Here is a 14,572-nt window from a genome sequence, read left to right on the forward strand (position 1 = left end):
GGATTTAACATTGGAGAATAAGGTGCCAACTGTAACTTCTGAAATACAAATTATAGTTTCTGAAATACAAATGATAGTTTCTGAAATACAATTGATACTATCTGAAATTGAATTGAGTAATCTGAAATACAAATGACAAATCTGAAATACAATTGATATTTTCTGAAATACAACTGGAAAAGGTGAGATAATCATAGATGTTGATAAAGTGTCATAAAATAAACCACTAAGAAAAAAAAGAATGGAGACCTCGTATATGTAACAAAAAACAAATATTACAGGAGAGTGAAGAAAACTGTCCTGCAAGGCTGAAAATGAAAAAAAATATTCTGTCATTTAAAGTTACGAATTAAATTTTATAACATTTATTTTCATTACTATGAAAAACTACTTTTTTTATTTATTTTTATTTATTTATTTATTTATTTTTATTTTCATTTTGCACTTGCGAGGTATCTGTAGTTAAGTGACATATTTTTGTCAGTTATGAGGGTTCCCTCCCTCCGCCTTCCCCCTCCCCCCCTCTCTCTCTTTTTCTCTCATAAAGATAAATTGAGTGCATTCAAGTTATTCTTTATTTGTTTTAGATGAAATAAAGAAAAGGAGCTACGCCATTTTTATGTATACATACATACACACAAATGTATATTTAAACAGCAGTTTGAGGACTAGTTACAACCCCATCAGTGACACCAGTTAGGCATCACTATCACTAATCAGACAACTAAGCCAGGAAATAATGGAGCCAGTTCCTCCATTGCATGCATCGTTGACTATACTCAGCGCATTTCGAACTGGCGGATGAAGGTCATGTACAAACATACAAACCACACATGAGTCACTGAACTGAACTGTGAATTGAAGCACTGGCTATTCCAACCGACTTTAGTTGAGGAGAATGATCAGGATTAGGGATAAGCACACGTAGCAAATGCAGCCCTTGTTTGACCTTGATCCACCAGTCCGAAATGTGCTGAGTATAGTAACATAGTTCACTAATCAGACTTGAGATGTATGCAACAATTTGTACTTTCTCTGACATATTGTCGAGTGAGGTGTGCTGCCTGATAATAGATATATTAGCCAGAGCCTTAATCAGAGGTAGTCATTTTTATAAGATACATAATTTAATTTATAATTATTTCTTCATTGTTGAAAATGTAGTATCAGTTAGCACTCTGTGCTACTGGATGCACTCTCTTGTGTATATCAAACTCTGTTGAAGATTTTTTTTTTTCCTCTCTTGGAAAGTTGCAAACACTGACATAATGCATTTTAGTTCTGACCGACAGTCTTGTCCACATCTGTGGAGTAACAGCGCGTCTGGCCGCAAAACCAGGTGGCCCAGGTTCGATTTCCGGTTGGAGCAAGTTACCTGGTTGAGGTTTTTTCCAGGGTTTTCCCTCAACCCAATATGAGCAAATGCTGGGTAACTTTCAGTGCTGGACCCTGGACTCATTTCACCAGCATTATCACCTTTATCTCATTCAGATGCTAAATAACCTAAGATGTTGATAAAGCGTTGTAAAATAGCCTACAAATATTTCCGACTGCCTTTCTTATTGAAAGAAGGCAGTGCTTTGTAACTTTTTTTCTTCAGTTTAATTCCTGTCTCCTTCTACAAGGACTAAATTTCAGAGAAGGGGTTATGGTGCAATTGTTAATTACTGTTTCTTTTAAATTACTTCAGGATTGACAGCTTATACTGGAGAAGTGTTGCCATAGGTGTAGATATTCAACATATGATGTACTGCTTATTGCAGATTTTATTGTTTTACAATAGTATACCTAAAAAAACTTAATAAATTTATAGTAGTAATTATGTATGATTAAATCATATTCATAAAATCCGATATTCTTACCTCATTTTCATAAATATTTATATTTATATTTTGCAAGGTGAAAATTAATTGTTTGTTTTACTGTATACCGCATATGATGTAAATCATGTTTTTATTATATTTTTAAAGGCATTGAAATACGAGGAAGAGTATGAACTGGCACTGGAATCATTTTCACGAGCTCAAGCTCTTGATCCAACATGGGATGCTCCACAGCAGAAAGAGAAGCAGTTAGTTAAATATCTCAATAATGTTCAAGATCTCGCGACACACAAAGGAAAACTGAAAGGAAAGAAATTACAGCAATTAGTACAGGTACAAATATGTACTATATACTAAGCATTAGCAGTATACTAAATTAATACTATGTCAGCCTCAGTTTTTTAAATAAGCTTGAGTGTAATTTATTAAAGTAAGAGTGAAAAGGCAAAGTTAAAAATACAAACAGATACAGGATAAATAAACTAGCACACATGCACCAAGCACTAACACAATGCACTGTACTTCCATACCAGTACAGTAATACTCTTGTATCCACAGGGGATACATTACTAAACCTACCAAAGATATGCAAAACCGCGGATACTAGCAAATCCTATAAACATCCTGTTAGTAGGTTGCTACAACAGTATGTGTCAGGACAGTGAAAAGTAAATAGTGGGCATAATGCCACTAAGAACAATGTTGGTGATTGATATTACCACGATTGATATTGGAAAGCACGACTGCTAATGGCTTCATTGCCAAATGCAAGGCACTAGACAAACAACAACAACAACAACATATTACCACGATCTATGAATACAGATGCAACTGAATTCTAGGTTTTCTATAAAACTCTTCGTATTAAATTACTATGATGTAGCGAAGTACATATGATATTTCCGTGCAGGAATTCTGCATTTCCATATGGTGAAAAATTCTCTCCGGCATCGGGACTCGAACCCAGATTTTCAGCTCTACATGCTGACACTTTATCCACTAAGCCACACCGGATTCCCATTTCTTCACTCAGTGTTATTCATACAGTTATTTAGGTAGCTGAAGACACGCCACTGTGATGTCCACAGATTTGACCATTGATGCACGATTATGATCTAAATTTTAATTTATCCAATGAATCTAAAGATAATTACAGTAATAATTCCACATGTTCTTCTATGTGATTTACTATTTGCAGTCTATAGACTTCAAACAGCTGGGACCATATAGTGGAGGAAGTTACACTGCCAGAAATGAAACCATAAAATTGGAGCATGTACCTTTAAAGAATCTACAACCAGGAATCAATCTTGAAAAAGTAATTCTTGGGAAAGTAGTATGCAGCGTACATGATGATGATGCTGTGCCTTTGTAAGTATGGGTTATATGCCCCGTTTTTTTCTGATATCACTGCTCTACATTTCGAAACCCTTTTGCCAGTATTTTGGAACTAAAAAGTGTCGGGAAACGACTTTGATACAGGTTCCTGAACTAATGTCATTTTTTTCTCCATCATAGCAGAATGTTTTCGGAGGTGACAAAAATACTATGAAAAAAAATTAAATAATTCCAATATTAAGAATTTTATTGATACTACATTTAAAAACACAATTTATGCAAATGACAGTAATTTGATATAAAATTGAGTCACACGAAAAGTTGTGAACAGTCTGAAGTAGTCTTTTGATTTCTAGAGGTTGAATTTTCGTTTATTATGTTGTTTTATGTGACCAGATTCACCAATGTGGAAAAGAGGACAGTAAGTTGAGTAAAAGAAGGGAAGTAATGATGAAATAGATATAACAAACTAATATTATTTATCAATTTCAAAATACAGTATATGAATAATATTAATGCATTGAATTTAAGTACTTCGAATCTAACAGCAAACCATTTATACTTTGCTCCAAAACATGATGGCCTCTTTTCTTGGAATTGGTAAACTCTCATAAACCTTCATCCTCTCCTCAACCTCTAGGCTCTTGGCAGAAATACAATAGCATTGCCAAATCTAGCAGTCATTGCCTCTACCTAATGGCTTTCACCTGCTCACAGAGTGTTTTCAGATATTTCACATTTGTCGTTGTGTTGCTTTATACTGTTGGGCATTTCAATATGTCTAATTTTTTCCAGTCGTGATTAATGAGCATTGGAGTAGATGATCTGCAGCCAGGACTTTCTAATTCACCTGAATGTCCAAGACTATTACAACAAGAACAAAGGACACCGTCAAAGAAAACAGATATGTTATTGATAGAGGAGCGAAGCTAAAGAAACAAAATGTTAAAATGTATCTAATATTAGGAATTTTATCCATAGAGTAATGTAAAAATTAAAATTTTGGGTATAGATATTCCGACTTACGGTACATCAACTAAAAAGAAAATAAAACTGAAACAGAATTCCATAAGATAGACGATTTTACGCATGTTTTACTTCATCAAACAGTATATGAACAGTATGCAAAAGGTATATCCTTCCTTCAGCATGTTCTTTTCAGTGACGAATGCTTACTTTTTCTCCATGAGTGTATTCATACATAAGTGTATAATACTGGTCCAAAGTAAACCCAAGATGGATGCGCGAAGCTAACAACCCTGTTGCTCCAAACATTATGGTGTTGTATGGAATACTAGGTGATATGGTTGTGGAACCATATTTCTTTGTTGGAAATGTAAACTAACACACAAATGAGGAATTGCTGGATAGTATTGTAATGGAGTTCCTGTACGATTTGCCACTGAACAAACAGATAAGAATGTGGTTTCGACAAAATGGGATCATGGCACATTATGCTCTAACAGTTCGCCAGAAACTAAATGAGATGTTTGGTGTGCACTAGGTTGGACGAGGTGGACCTCAGTCTTGGCCTCCACTGTCACCAGAACTCACCCCTTGATTTCTTTCTATGGGGATTTGTGAAACAGCGCGTTTTTCAGACAGAGCCTACATGTATAGATGACTTGAAATAAAGGATCACACATTTTATCCAGCACATCCCACCTGCAACACTTTTAAGCATAACAGAAGAATGTCAGGATCGAGTGAGGCACTGTCTTCAAATAAATGGAGCATGTTTTGAACATTTGCGGTAGTGAACATACTGTATACAATTATATTTCCAATTAGAGTAATGTTTCCCGTTTGTCAACTGACTTCTGTGTCACACGGTATAAATACGTGATGAACATTCATATTTGGTTTCATTTTTGGCTTTAGTTAACAGTATCTAATTTCTTGTAACTAAAAACGAGGTTTTAGGCGTCCTGTTTTGGGTCCATACGGAGTAAGACTTTTGGTCTTAAATACAGGACGTCCCATACAATATGGGGCACCTGGCAACCCTGGTCATGTGATTTATTTATTGGAACAATTAATATATATGAGAGAAACAAATGATTGAAGATTTGGTAACAATACAGATCACAATTTTTCATGAACCTAAATCCAGAGAGATGAACTTAAAAATTCACGAGATTATAATTTCTGTTTCCCCCCCCCCCCCCCCTCGCTGTTATTTATACTCGCTTTAACATCTTTGGTCATATCGCGAGTTGATCTTTGGTTGAAATCCAAAGGCCTGTGTACTATTGTTGAGACTGGTTCTATTGCTGTGAACTAGATGGTGACTTTATATGTATTACTGATTTGTTATGAATATGACTAAAGAAAGTTAGTTTGCCTCTTCCTATCTGGAGTTGTACTTCTAATATTCTTTCATTCCAATATGTATAATTGTTTATTTTGTTTTTTATTGATTTATGAATCCAAATCATTACTCCAGCCTGTGCTCTTGTCTTCTTATTAACACCATTATATATTAGTTAATAATGGAGTTCGACAAGGTTGTCCACTATCACCAACTTTATTTAATATTTATATAAATGAAATTATTTTAAAATGGAACCAAATCTACACATAATGAATCAAAATAACCAGTGCTCTAACATTAAATACCTTACTCTATGCCGATGATCAAGTCATAATTTCCAATTCAGAGGATAATTTACAAAGAGGATTGTATACATTAAATAAAATATTAAAAGATTTTGGGATGGAAATTTCAGCACAAAAATCAAAAGTAATGGCATTTTTAGGACAAGACCCAGTCAGAAGTAAGATAATACACAATAACCAATGCCTCGAACAAGTGCAAAATTTCAATTATCTGGGTTGTGAAATATCTTATCAAAATGAAAAAGATGTGAACAAGAAAATTACCAAATTTACACAAATTCTAGGAATAATAAACAATGCATTAAAAGCTAAATTAGTACAACAATCTACAAGAATAAAAATATATAATACACTAGCATTACCCACCCTTTTATACGGAAGCGATATTTGGTCATTAAAGAAAAAAGACGTGAACAGAATCAAAGCAACGGAAATGAAATTTTTGAGGAGGACAGCAGGATATACTCTTTTAGACCGAAAAAGGAATGAAGAAATTTTAGAACAATTAGAAGTAGAGTCAGTAGAAGAAAAAATCAGCAAATACAAATTCAATTGGCTAGATCATGTAAGAAGAATGGAAAATTCAAGAATCCCAAAAATTATGATGCAGTATAAACCTAGAGGACATCGTCGACCAGGAAGACCTTTAAGAAGACTGCTAGATGGGGCCGAAACAGGTCTACAGAGGCCTAATTCGTGAAGGATGATGATGATGATGATGTTATGAATATGATTTCGATGATGAATTAGGCTGGTGTTATTCAGGGATATTGTGGCCCGAATTTCCTAGCATTTGGCTTACGGTTGAGGAAAAACCCTGAAAAACCTCAACCAAGAAATTCAACCTGACCGGGAATCGAACCCGGGCCCTCTGCGTAAGAGACCAGCATGCTGACCCCTACACCACAGAGGTGGTGTACTTCTGTATTATAATTTAGGCCTATACTGGATTTTTATTATGAAGAACTTTAAATTAATGAAAACCTTTAATCTTTGAAAGAACGATTCATTGAGAAAGAATGGTCAGTTAACTGTGCGCTTTCTACTAAAATTCATTAAATTGTGATATGAATCAGTTTTTCATTATGGTAGTTCATTTCATCCCCGTCTGGTGTTTTTTATATAATTTATTCAACACAATTTTATTTAAGTTTTCTACTTTCAGATTTACTGACAATGAATATATCGTGAGACCACTCTTTCTTGCTATTAATATGTATAATTTCTTTTTCTTTGTTACAGCACATTCTGCCTGATTGATAAGGAAGAAACATGTGTGGCTGTGACAGTTTACAACCTCGCACAAGGAAAGGGTGTCATCATAGGAGATTCTGTTGCAATTCCGGAACCGTATCTTGCCAAAATTTGCTTCAAGTACAAACAAAAGGTAAAATATGAAAGAACTTTTAAGTTGATCGTATTAGTCTATCTTAAGTACCTGCTTTAATTCCAAAATGGCTGGTTTACGTATTGATAAACATCTGAATTTCTGTGTTTAACTCTAAATCTTCTTTCCAGCTTGATAATGCAGTATTATTTTTAAATGCATGTACTACGGTACATATTAAACTGTACCCAATATAATACTATTTTTACTTTCTTATGTAGTATGTAGTATAAAGATTAAAAAAATTCGATTTGAGATTTTTGCGGAAATACGCAAACCTAATTTCAAATAGAAGTTTCTGGTATACTGTCTGTCTTTCTATGTAGACACGATTTCTTCAAAACTACTGGCTGGATTTCACTCATATTCAATATCTACGAGTCAGGTCACATGAAAAGGATGCACATGAAATATTGTTATATTCAAAATCATTATTTCATGGTTTAAATTATTGCATAGAATCATAGTCTCCATGAGTGCTTGTGTCAGAGAAATTGCTTAGACTGGTGTTAATTTCAAAACTTTCTTCCTATGTTTTAAAAGATGTCCTTGATGCGATTTTTCAAAATAACTTCAGTATTTTTGTCTGTCACGACAGACCTTTTCATAAATGACAATAAAGGTTATGGAAAAATGTAATGATGAAACGCAGTATCATGAATTGATAAAAAATTTAAGAGAGTGACATTTATGCAATACCAGTGTGTTTATACCCTGTAGTCATTTCAAAACTTTCACCTTGAATAACTTTAGATGTACAGAGGACATGATTGTGAGGAAAAACACGTCAATTTAGTTTTTGACGAGTAAGTTCAAAACCACTTTTGAATTTCAAATTGTGTCCTCTATCTTCAGACACATCATTTTAAATGTGATGAAAACCCTATCCGTCTATCAAAATAATAATAATAATAATAATAATAATAATAATAATAATAATAATAATAATAATTCTGTCCTTGTGTTACAGCCAGAAATGAATTAAAGTTCAGTTGACATTAGACCATATTATGAAGATAACTGTGCTATTACAGTGTGTACTAGAAAACAGATCTGTTGTTTGCCAACATGTTCATGTTGTCGTGAAATTGTCTGGTGTTATTTTATTTATCTTTTTGTTAAGTTTATATACATGCTTTAACATCTTAGGTCATATCGCGTGTGTAGGGCCTTTGGGTATTTATCAGTAGGCCATGAACTATTGTTGTGATTCTGTTTCTATTATTCATATGTTATAAATGGCTTGTATTCATTTTTAATCCCTGTAATCACATTATTGTTGTACATTAAATGATACTAAAAATTAATTCAGTCCATCCGTTTCTGAGATAAAGCCTTGGATGGCATTATAATCAAGTTCTACTACAGTAAAATACAAATATAACGAAATCGGAGGAACTTCTGAAAATATTTCGTTATAGTGAAATTTCATTATATCGAAATACGTTTTTTTCCTAAATGAAAAAAAGCATGCTTGTTTAGTTACCTCTACTTAAGGCTTAAATTACCATATTTTGCACGTAGGTCTGGAAAATATCCTTAAATGAAATAAGAAGCTGAACTTGCATTATATTAAAAAAAAAATAAAGACACAGAAAAAGTACAAAATTCAAGTTTTATGAAGCACTTTGTAGAACAAGAGGTACCATGTTGTTTGGGAAGCCATATTGCCATGTTGTGAGATTAGTCACCTCTGATTGGAGGCACCATGTTGCGAGATTAGTGAGATGTGATTAGTAGAAGGAAACTAAATGGGAGAACAAGGGAACAACTGCATGAAAAAATTAACACAAAATTCAGAGACATCTGCATTATAGTACACATACTATGTTGGCTAGATATGTAATGACCACTATGCAGTTACAATATGTCCCTACGTGTAATGAATTGTACCCTATATTTAAAGACATTGCTGCCTTCCACCCGGCATTGTCTGAAAAATGTCAATTAGTGTTCCTACCTCCTAACACTACTTCTGTCTATCAGCTGCTTGACCAAGGAATCATACTTGTTTTCAAGGGTCAGTACAGGCAACTTATACTAAGACGTCTCATTGCACAAATGGACACTGCATCCTCTGCCACAGATCTCACAGAATCTGTCAGTGTACTCGATTCAATTGGATGGATTAACTTGGCTTGAAAGGCAGTAACAAAGGACACAATTAGAAATTGTTTCCTGAAAGCAGGATTTCACAGTAATGACAATGAAGTCGAGGTACAAAATGATGACATTGAAGAAGTGCAGGAATCTATTCAGAGTCTTCTAAACCATGCAGGACATGAGAACATTGTAGTCAGTGAGTACACATTGATTGACAACAGTGTAAGTGTTCAGGACAATTTGTTGGACATAAATGAGATTGTGAAGGATGTAAGAGCAACACAATCTAACAATGAGTGTACCGGTGATAGTGATAGTGAGAATGAGGGGGAAGGTGAAAAAGATGATGATTTGACCTCTGAAAATTCTGTAACAAACTATAAATCAGCTTATCAGACGTAGAGGAATTGAAGAAATTTGTAATCAATCATAGTGATACTGAAGCTCTTCAATTGGTTCAACAGTTAGTAATTAGTGCAAGGTGTACTCGACAAAGTAGCCGGACTGTCTTTTTTAAGAAAACTTCGTAATGCTGTAGGTCTACTGCACATTATTCGTAAGTTGAAAACTGTAAATTACTGTATTGCATAACTGTTAACTTAGAATAAAATTGCATGGCACAGTATTGTATTTTCCCTTTTCGGTCTTATCTACTGTAGTTCAAAGTTGCAAAGAATTTACTGTAGTGTACTGTATTTAGAATTAAACTACAGTAATACATTTCATGTAAAGTGTGAAGGGATACATAATGCATGTAAAACATTTATTGTTAGATTGGGGAGCCTCCCTCCCAATAAAGGACACCTCGTAGATGCGGACAGATTGTTGCATTCCTTCTATGTCTGTAAATGAGAGGTTTCACTATACTGAATATTTCGTTATACTGGCATTCTTTGAAGCAATATTTCACTGTATTGTTTTTCGGTTGTGTGATATTCTGTTGGTTTTTAACAATCAATTTATAATTCTTTCTTTATTTCACTTGCTTATCAGTTACTAGTTTTAGGTATTTCGTATGTATTTGTAAAAGAAATACTGGTATGTAATATCTGTGCCTGTGTTTGATTACCCACTTTCACTGTCACTTAATTTTTTTTTCTAGGAATGGAATTTTGTGTCTCTGCGAGTAGAAAGTCCAGTGCTACTTGTGGTAAATGGACGTAAAGTGGGTCGAGATCAGCAAGCCAGTGCTAGATTGTCAACTTTCAAGAAAACTGACTGAATCCAATGCTGGTATGACATTCCACATCCGGTGCTAGCAGCAGATAATAAATTTGCTGCAAATAACAATATTACCCCTAGTCTCTCCGATTGTGAAGATCTGTGTTATGTAGCAGTGTTGGGAGTTCTAAACATCTACTTCCTGTCAATTTATCTGTCAATGTCTGTGATTTTGAAGAAAAGTTATCTATTATTAGTTATAAAAGGGCTGGAAATGGGTGTATGTGTGGATATAAAATACAGATTTAGTTCAAGTTAAGATGACAGTTGGAATTTTTGTGTAAATCCTAATAAAAGTAAGGAAATTAATTTTATAAGATTGAACTGCTTCCAAAATGCTTAAGATACAGTACAGTGGAGTGGTATACCAATATGTGTAATTGATTTCTCCAAAATATGGTGAATTTTGTAAATTTACGGATATTTTTTGCCAATTTTTTTTAAAAACAAGTCACATGATTTGGGAAAAGGAAAAGACGTACTGTAGTCTCACAAGGGAACTGCTGTCGAAACCTCCCCTCTGTGCACATCCATCTCCACAGCAGATAAATGTACAAAATTAGCTGTACACACTAAATGTCAGGGCATGAAGACGTACTAACAATGTTGCAGTAAAAAACAGCGACGTATGCTTTGAGAAAGTAGTTAAATACTATCTGATGTGAATGCCTATGCTGTTATGTGACTTTCTAATTACCCAATCTTGCGGTTTGTATGAGCAACTAATTTTTTATATTCTTTTGTCTGCTGTAAAAATCTTAATAATGTGCTCAGTTTGCGATAAGATTTTGACATGATCTTATAAACGGTTACCTTGCCAATACTATAGTCCTGACGCTGTTATTTCCGGCGTGACTCCGCCTCTTTGCTTACGTCTTAGAAAGTGAAGGCTCTATAAAGTCTAGGTAAGATAGTATCATTCGCCATTTTTGTTCTTACGTTGCCGAGCTACCATATGAGGAATCTATTGGCAACACCGTTAAACATTATCATGTCGTAACTCCTATGATAATAAATCAAATGCACTGTAATTCAGCAAATAATTGAGCGGCAAATAACGTCTTCGTGTGCTTTCTGCAAACGCCAACTAAAGAGCTAAAATGGTGGACGATTATATTAAGTATTTATCGAGCCTTAAGAAATGAGTCGGCAAATCACAAGACGCACACGTTTAAATGTAGCTGACCTGCAACGTGATTGGCTGCCAGAAATTAGAGCGACAGGACTATAGCATTCTTATTTTTTAAATCAGTGGTACTCACAAGAAATTACAAGAGAACCAAAGGGAGAAATAATAATTTGCCAAGAGCCACAATGCTTTTCACAGTATTGGAGCTTAACAAAGTGCGCGGATTTTTAATTAGTAAATTATTTTTCTTATTATCATTATTATTATTATTATTTTTATTTTTATTTTTATATAGAGTAACAGAAAGAACACATATTACTGCTATTTTTAAGTTAAAGGGCGGACTCTACTAATCTTCTGCAAAATCAAATCATATAAATATGACTTGAGCATGTTGACTTGTTCTTTTATTTCATCTGTTTTGAATTTGGACATTTAGAAAATAAAGTGTCACATACAGCTAGAAGGCACACCTTAACCATCTCCGCAACTGTAAATTGCTTAATTTTTGCTATGTAGTACGATGCTTTTGTTGTTAATTCGTTTTTATGTACGTTGAAATACATTACTTTCTGAATAATTTCAAGGAAAAATTGTTCCAGTGCCGGGTATCGATCCCGGGACCCTTTGCTTAGCATGCGAACTCTCTTCCGACATTGTCGTCAAGAGATATTAAGCACATGAGATTATCTTTTTTAAAAGAAAACAAATACGTGTCGTTAAAAACCTTCACTGGGAGTACGCTAATGATGGAGGGTAACCAAATTTTCCTCCAGTTGCATATTATTACCAAAAAAAAAAAAAAAAAAAAAAAAAAATCTCGGAAAAGCAATAGTAATACTAGTTCAAGAGATGCAATAAATGTCCTTGGGAGCCGCATGCAGCTCGCAGGCTGCATAATGAGTACCACTGTTTTAAATAAAGGAATGACAATATATTTGACAAAAAGCTGTAGCTTTAAAAAAATATTCAATGAGGGTTGAACAGATTTAACAGTAGCAACAGCTTTTATAGGTGATGTCTTCCCAAGAGGACAAATATCATTTTGAGGAGCAACAGTAATCACAAATTTATTATCTGAGATGAAGTGATGATCCAGTCGTAGATCATTCAGTTAACTGGAATCTTCTCACAAAAGGATAAGTGTTCGAGCCTGGAGAAACTCTGTGAAAATTTTGGTAAGCTATGGGGAACATATTATTATCTTGTAATTCTCATTCCAACATTATTCCATTATTGCTGTTCTGTCGTCGTATCGTCTCTGATAGTGTTCCTACTTGAAAAGGGACATATATTCTAGATCTTTGTTCAACATTTATAAATTTCTGCTGTTCGGAGTTCATCTATTACATTATAACATTTGCTTTGCTCTGAAAATCTATAATTACTATCTGAAGTGGTGACTTGCAGAAAAAAAAAAACCCATCTTTCTCCATAAGTTGATGTAAAGTGTAGTTGTTCACAATATTGATAACACTTTTCCTCGCTTGCTATGTGAGTTCATTCACCTCATTTGAAAGCCATTTCCACCCTTGTCATAAGATAATATTAATTTCATCTGACTGCAGTCTTAATTTATTTTACATGAGCTGTGTAGATTAGTGTAACCATCTGTTTTAAATATGGTTGTTGCAATTTCCTGCATTTTATGTGAAGACAGACAAATTTTCGTATCCACTTTGTTGTTTATTCGTCTTTTCTATTTAAGTTAGTTATCTGTTAGTTTTGACTGTTTCCAGATATATTACTACCACGTCAGCAGACAGTCTCCCTAGTAGTCTTTTTTTTTCTTGGGAGTTATTATTCTTGGCTGCTTCATCTCCATTTTGTAGAGTACTTTTTGTAATTTTAACAATTTTTACTGGCCAATTTTTCGATATCCTATATCTCATAGCTTTCTTATATACCAGTGCCTACTATTCAGTCAAACTGTGTTAACCATAATCGTTTTGCAGATTTTCAAAGTACAAGTGCTTAAGAAGCATTTTGTTTTGTTAACGTCAGCTCAGGTTTCATCAGCTTACGCCATTATTACTGAAAAACGGATTTTGTAAATAGTATGTTTGTTTCCGTTGGCAGTTTTTTTTTTATTGTATACTTGTTGTTTTTCAATACAGGCTTGTGTTTTTTAATTATTATTTTACTAGTATTAGAGTTCGGTCTTGTATAAAATTCTGAATTTTTCAAATGGCTTATTTTAGTTATAAAGTGTGATTGGCTCTGATATCGTTATCTGTATTCAATTCACTGTTTCTCATTATGTTTGTTTGTAATTTCTTTTAAGTATTGTTTCTCTAGTGGTGACTTCATTTCCTACTTTATAGTCTGTATTAATGCTGTTTCCTGCAGTATTTTGTAAATTTTGGTTTCTTCTACAGCATGTGAACCTGTCATTTCATTGCACACAAATCCTACATGACATGAAATTCTTTATAACATTACATTTTTTTGTAACTTTTCTAAAAATATAATATTCTGGCTTCCAAAATAGACAAGTTCTGTGGTGGGCTACTGTACAAAGTGGCAAAAAGTCCGTATACCCCTGTCATCAGTATAGATTTACAATGATTTGACATCCCTGTTATGTATCCAAAACATCCATATGTACTCCTCCATGATCTTTGCACAGACAGATGCATCTCCACATCATTAGCTCATTTTTCTTGGCATTTGTGGGACCACAATGACCTATCAGATTTCAATTTAAAATGGTACAAAGAAGCATGCAACTTGCTTCTTCGTCATTTCTTAAAGAGAGAAACTAAAAGGAAAATTTTTTTTCCCGATGAATGTGGTATTTGTGGAAGTTACAAAGACCTGAACTTTTCTTTTTTGTCCAAGGAAAATGCATATTTTTATCGAGAAATTTAACAAAATGACCTCGCGTTATAATTTGGGCAGGGGTGACAGATCAGTTCCCTGTATGGTATTTTTTCGATGACCAGTGAATCA

At 34.0% G+C, this 14,572-nt stretch overlaps 1 protein-coding gene across 1 annotated transcript in view; it reads left to right on the top strand.

Moving 5' to 3' along the window:
* Positions 1-11,031, top strand: part of LOC138703021 (tetratricopeptide repeat protein 5-like) — a 28,247-nt gene extending 17,216 nt beyond the window's left edge. Inside the window, exons 6-9 of the mRNA XM_069830528.1 lie at positions 1,971-2,156; positions 3,022-3,194; positions 7,023-7,167; positions 10,373-11,031. Of these exons, the coding sequence (XP_069686629.1) occupies positions 1,971-2,156; positions 3,022-3,194; positions 7,023-7,167; positions 10,373-10,492 (624 nt within the window). The 3' untranslated portion in view covers positions 10,493-11,031. The remainder of the gene's footprint in view (positions 1-1,970; positions 2,157-3,021; positions 3,195-7,022; positions 7,168-10,372) is intronic.
* Positions 11,032-14,572: the final 3,541 nt, after the last annotated feature.

This window comes from Periplaneta americana, chromosome 1 (assembly GCF_040183065.1).
Source record: "Periplaneta americana isolate PAMFEO1 chromosome 1, P.americana_PAMFEO1_priV1, whole genome shotgun sequence".
Classification (NCBI taxonomy): domain Eukaryota; kingdom Metazoa; phylum Arthropoda; class Insecta; order Blattodea; family Blattidae; genus Periplaneta; species Periplaneta americana.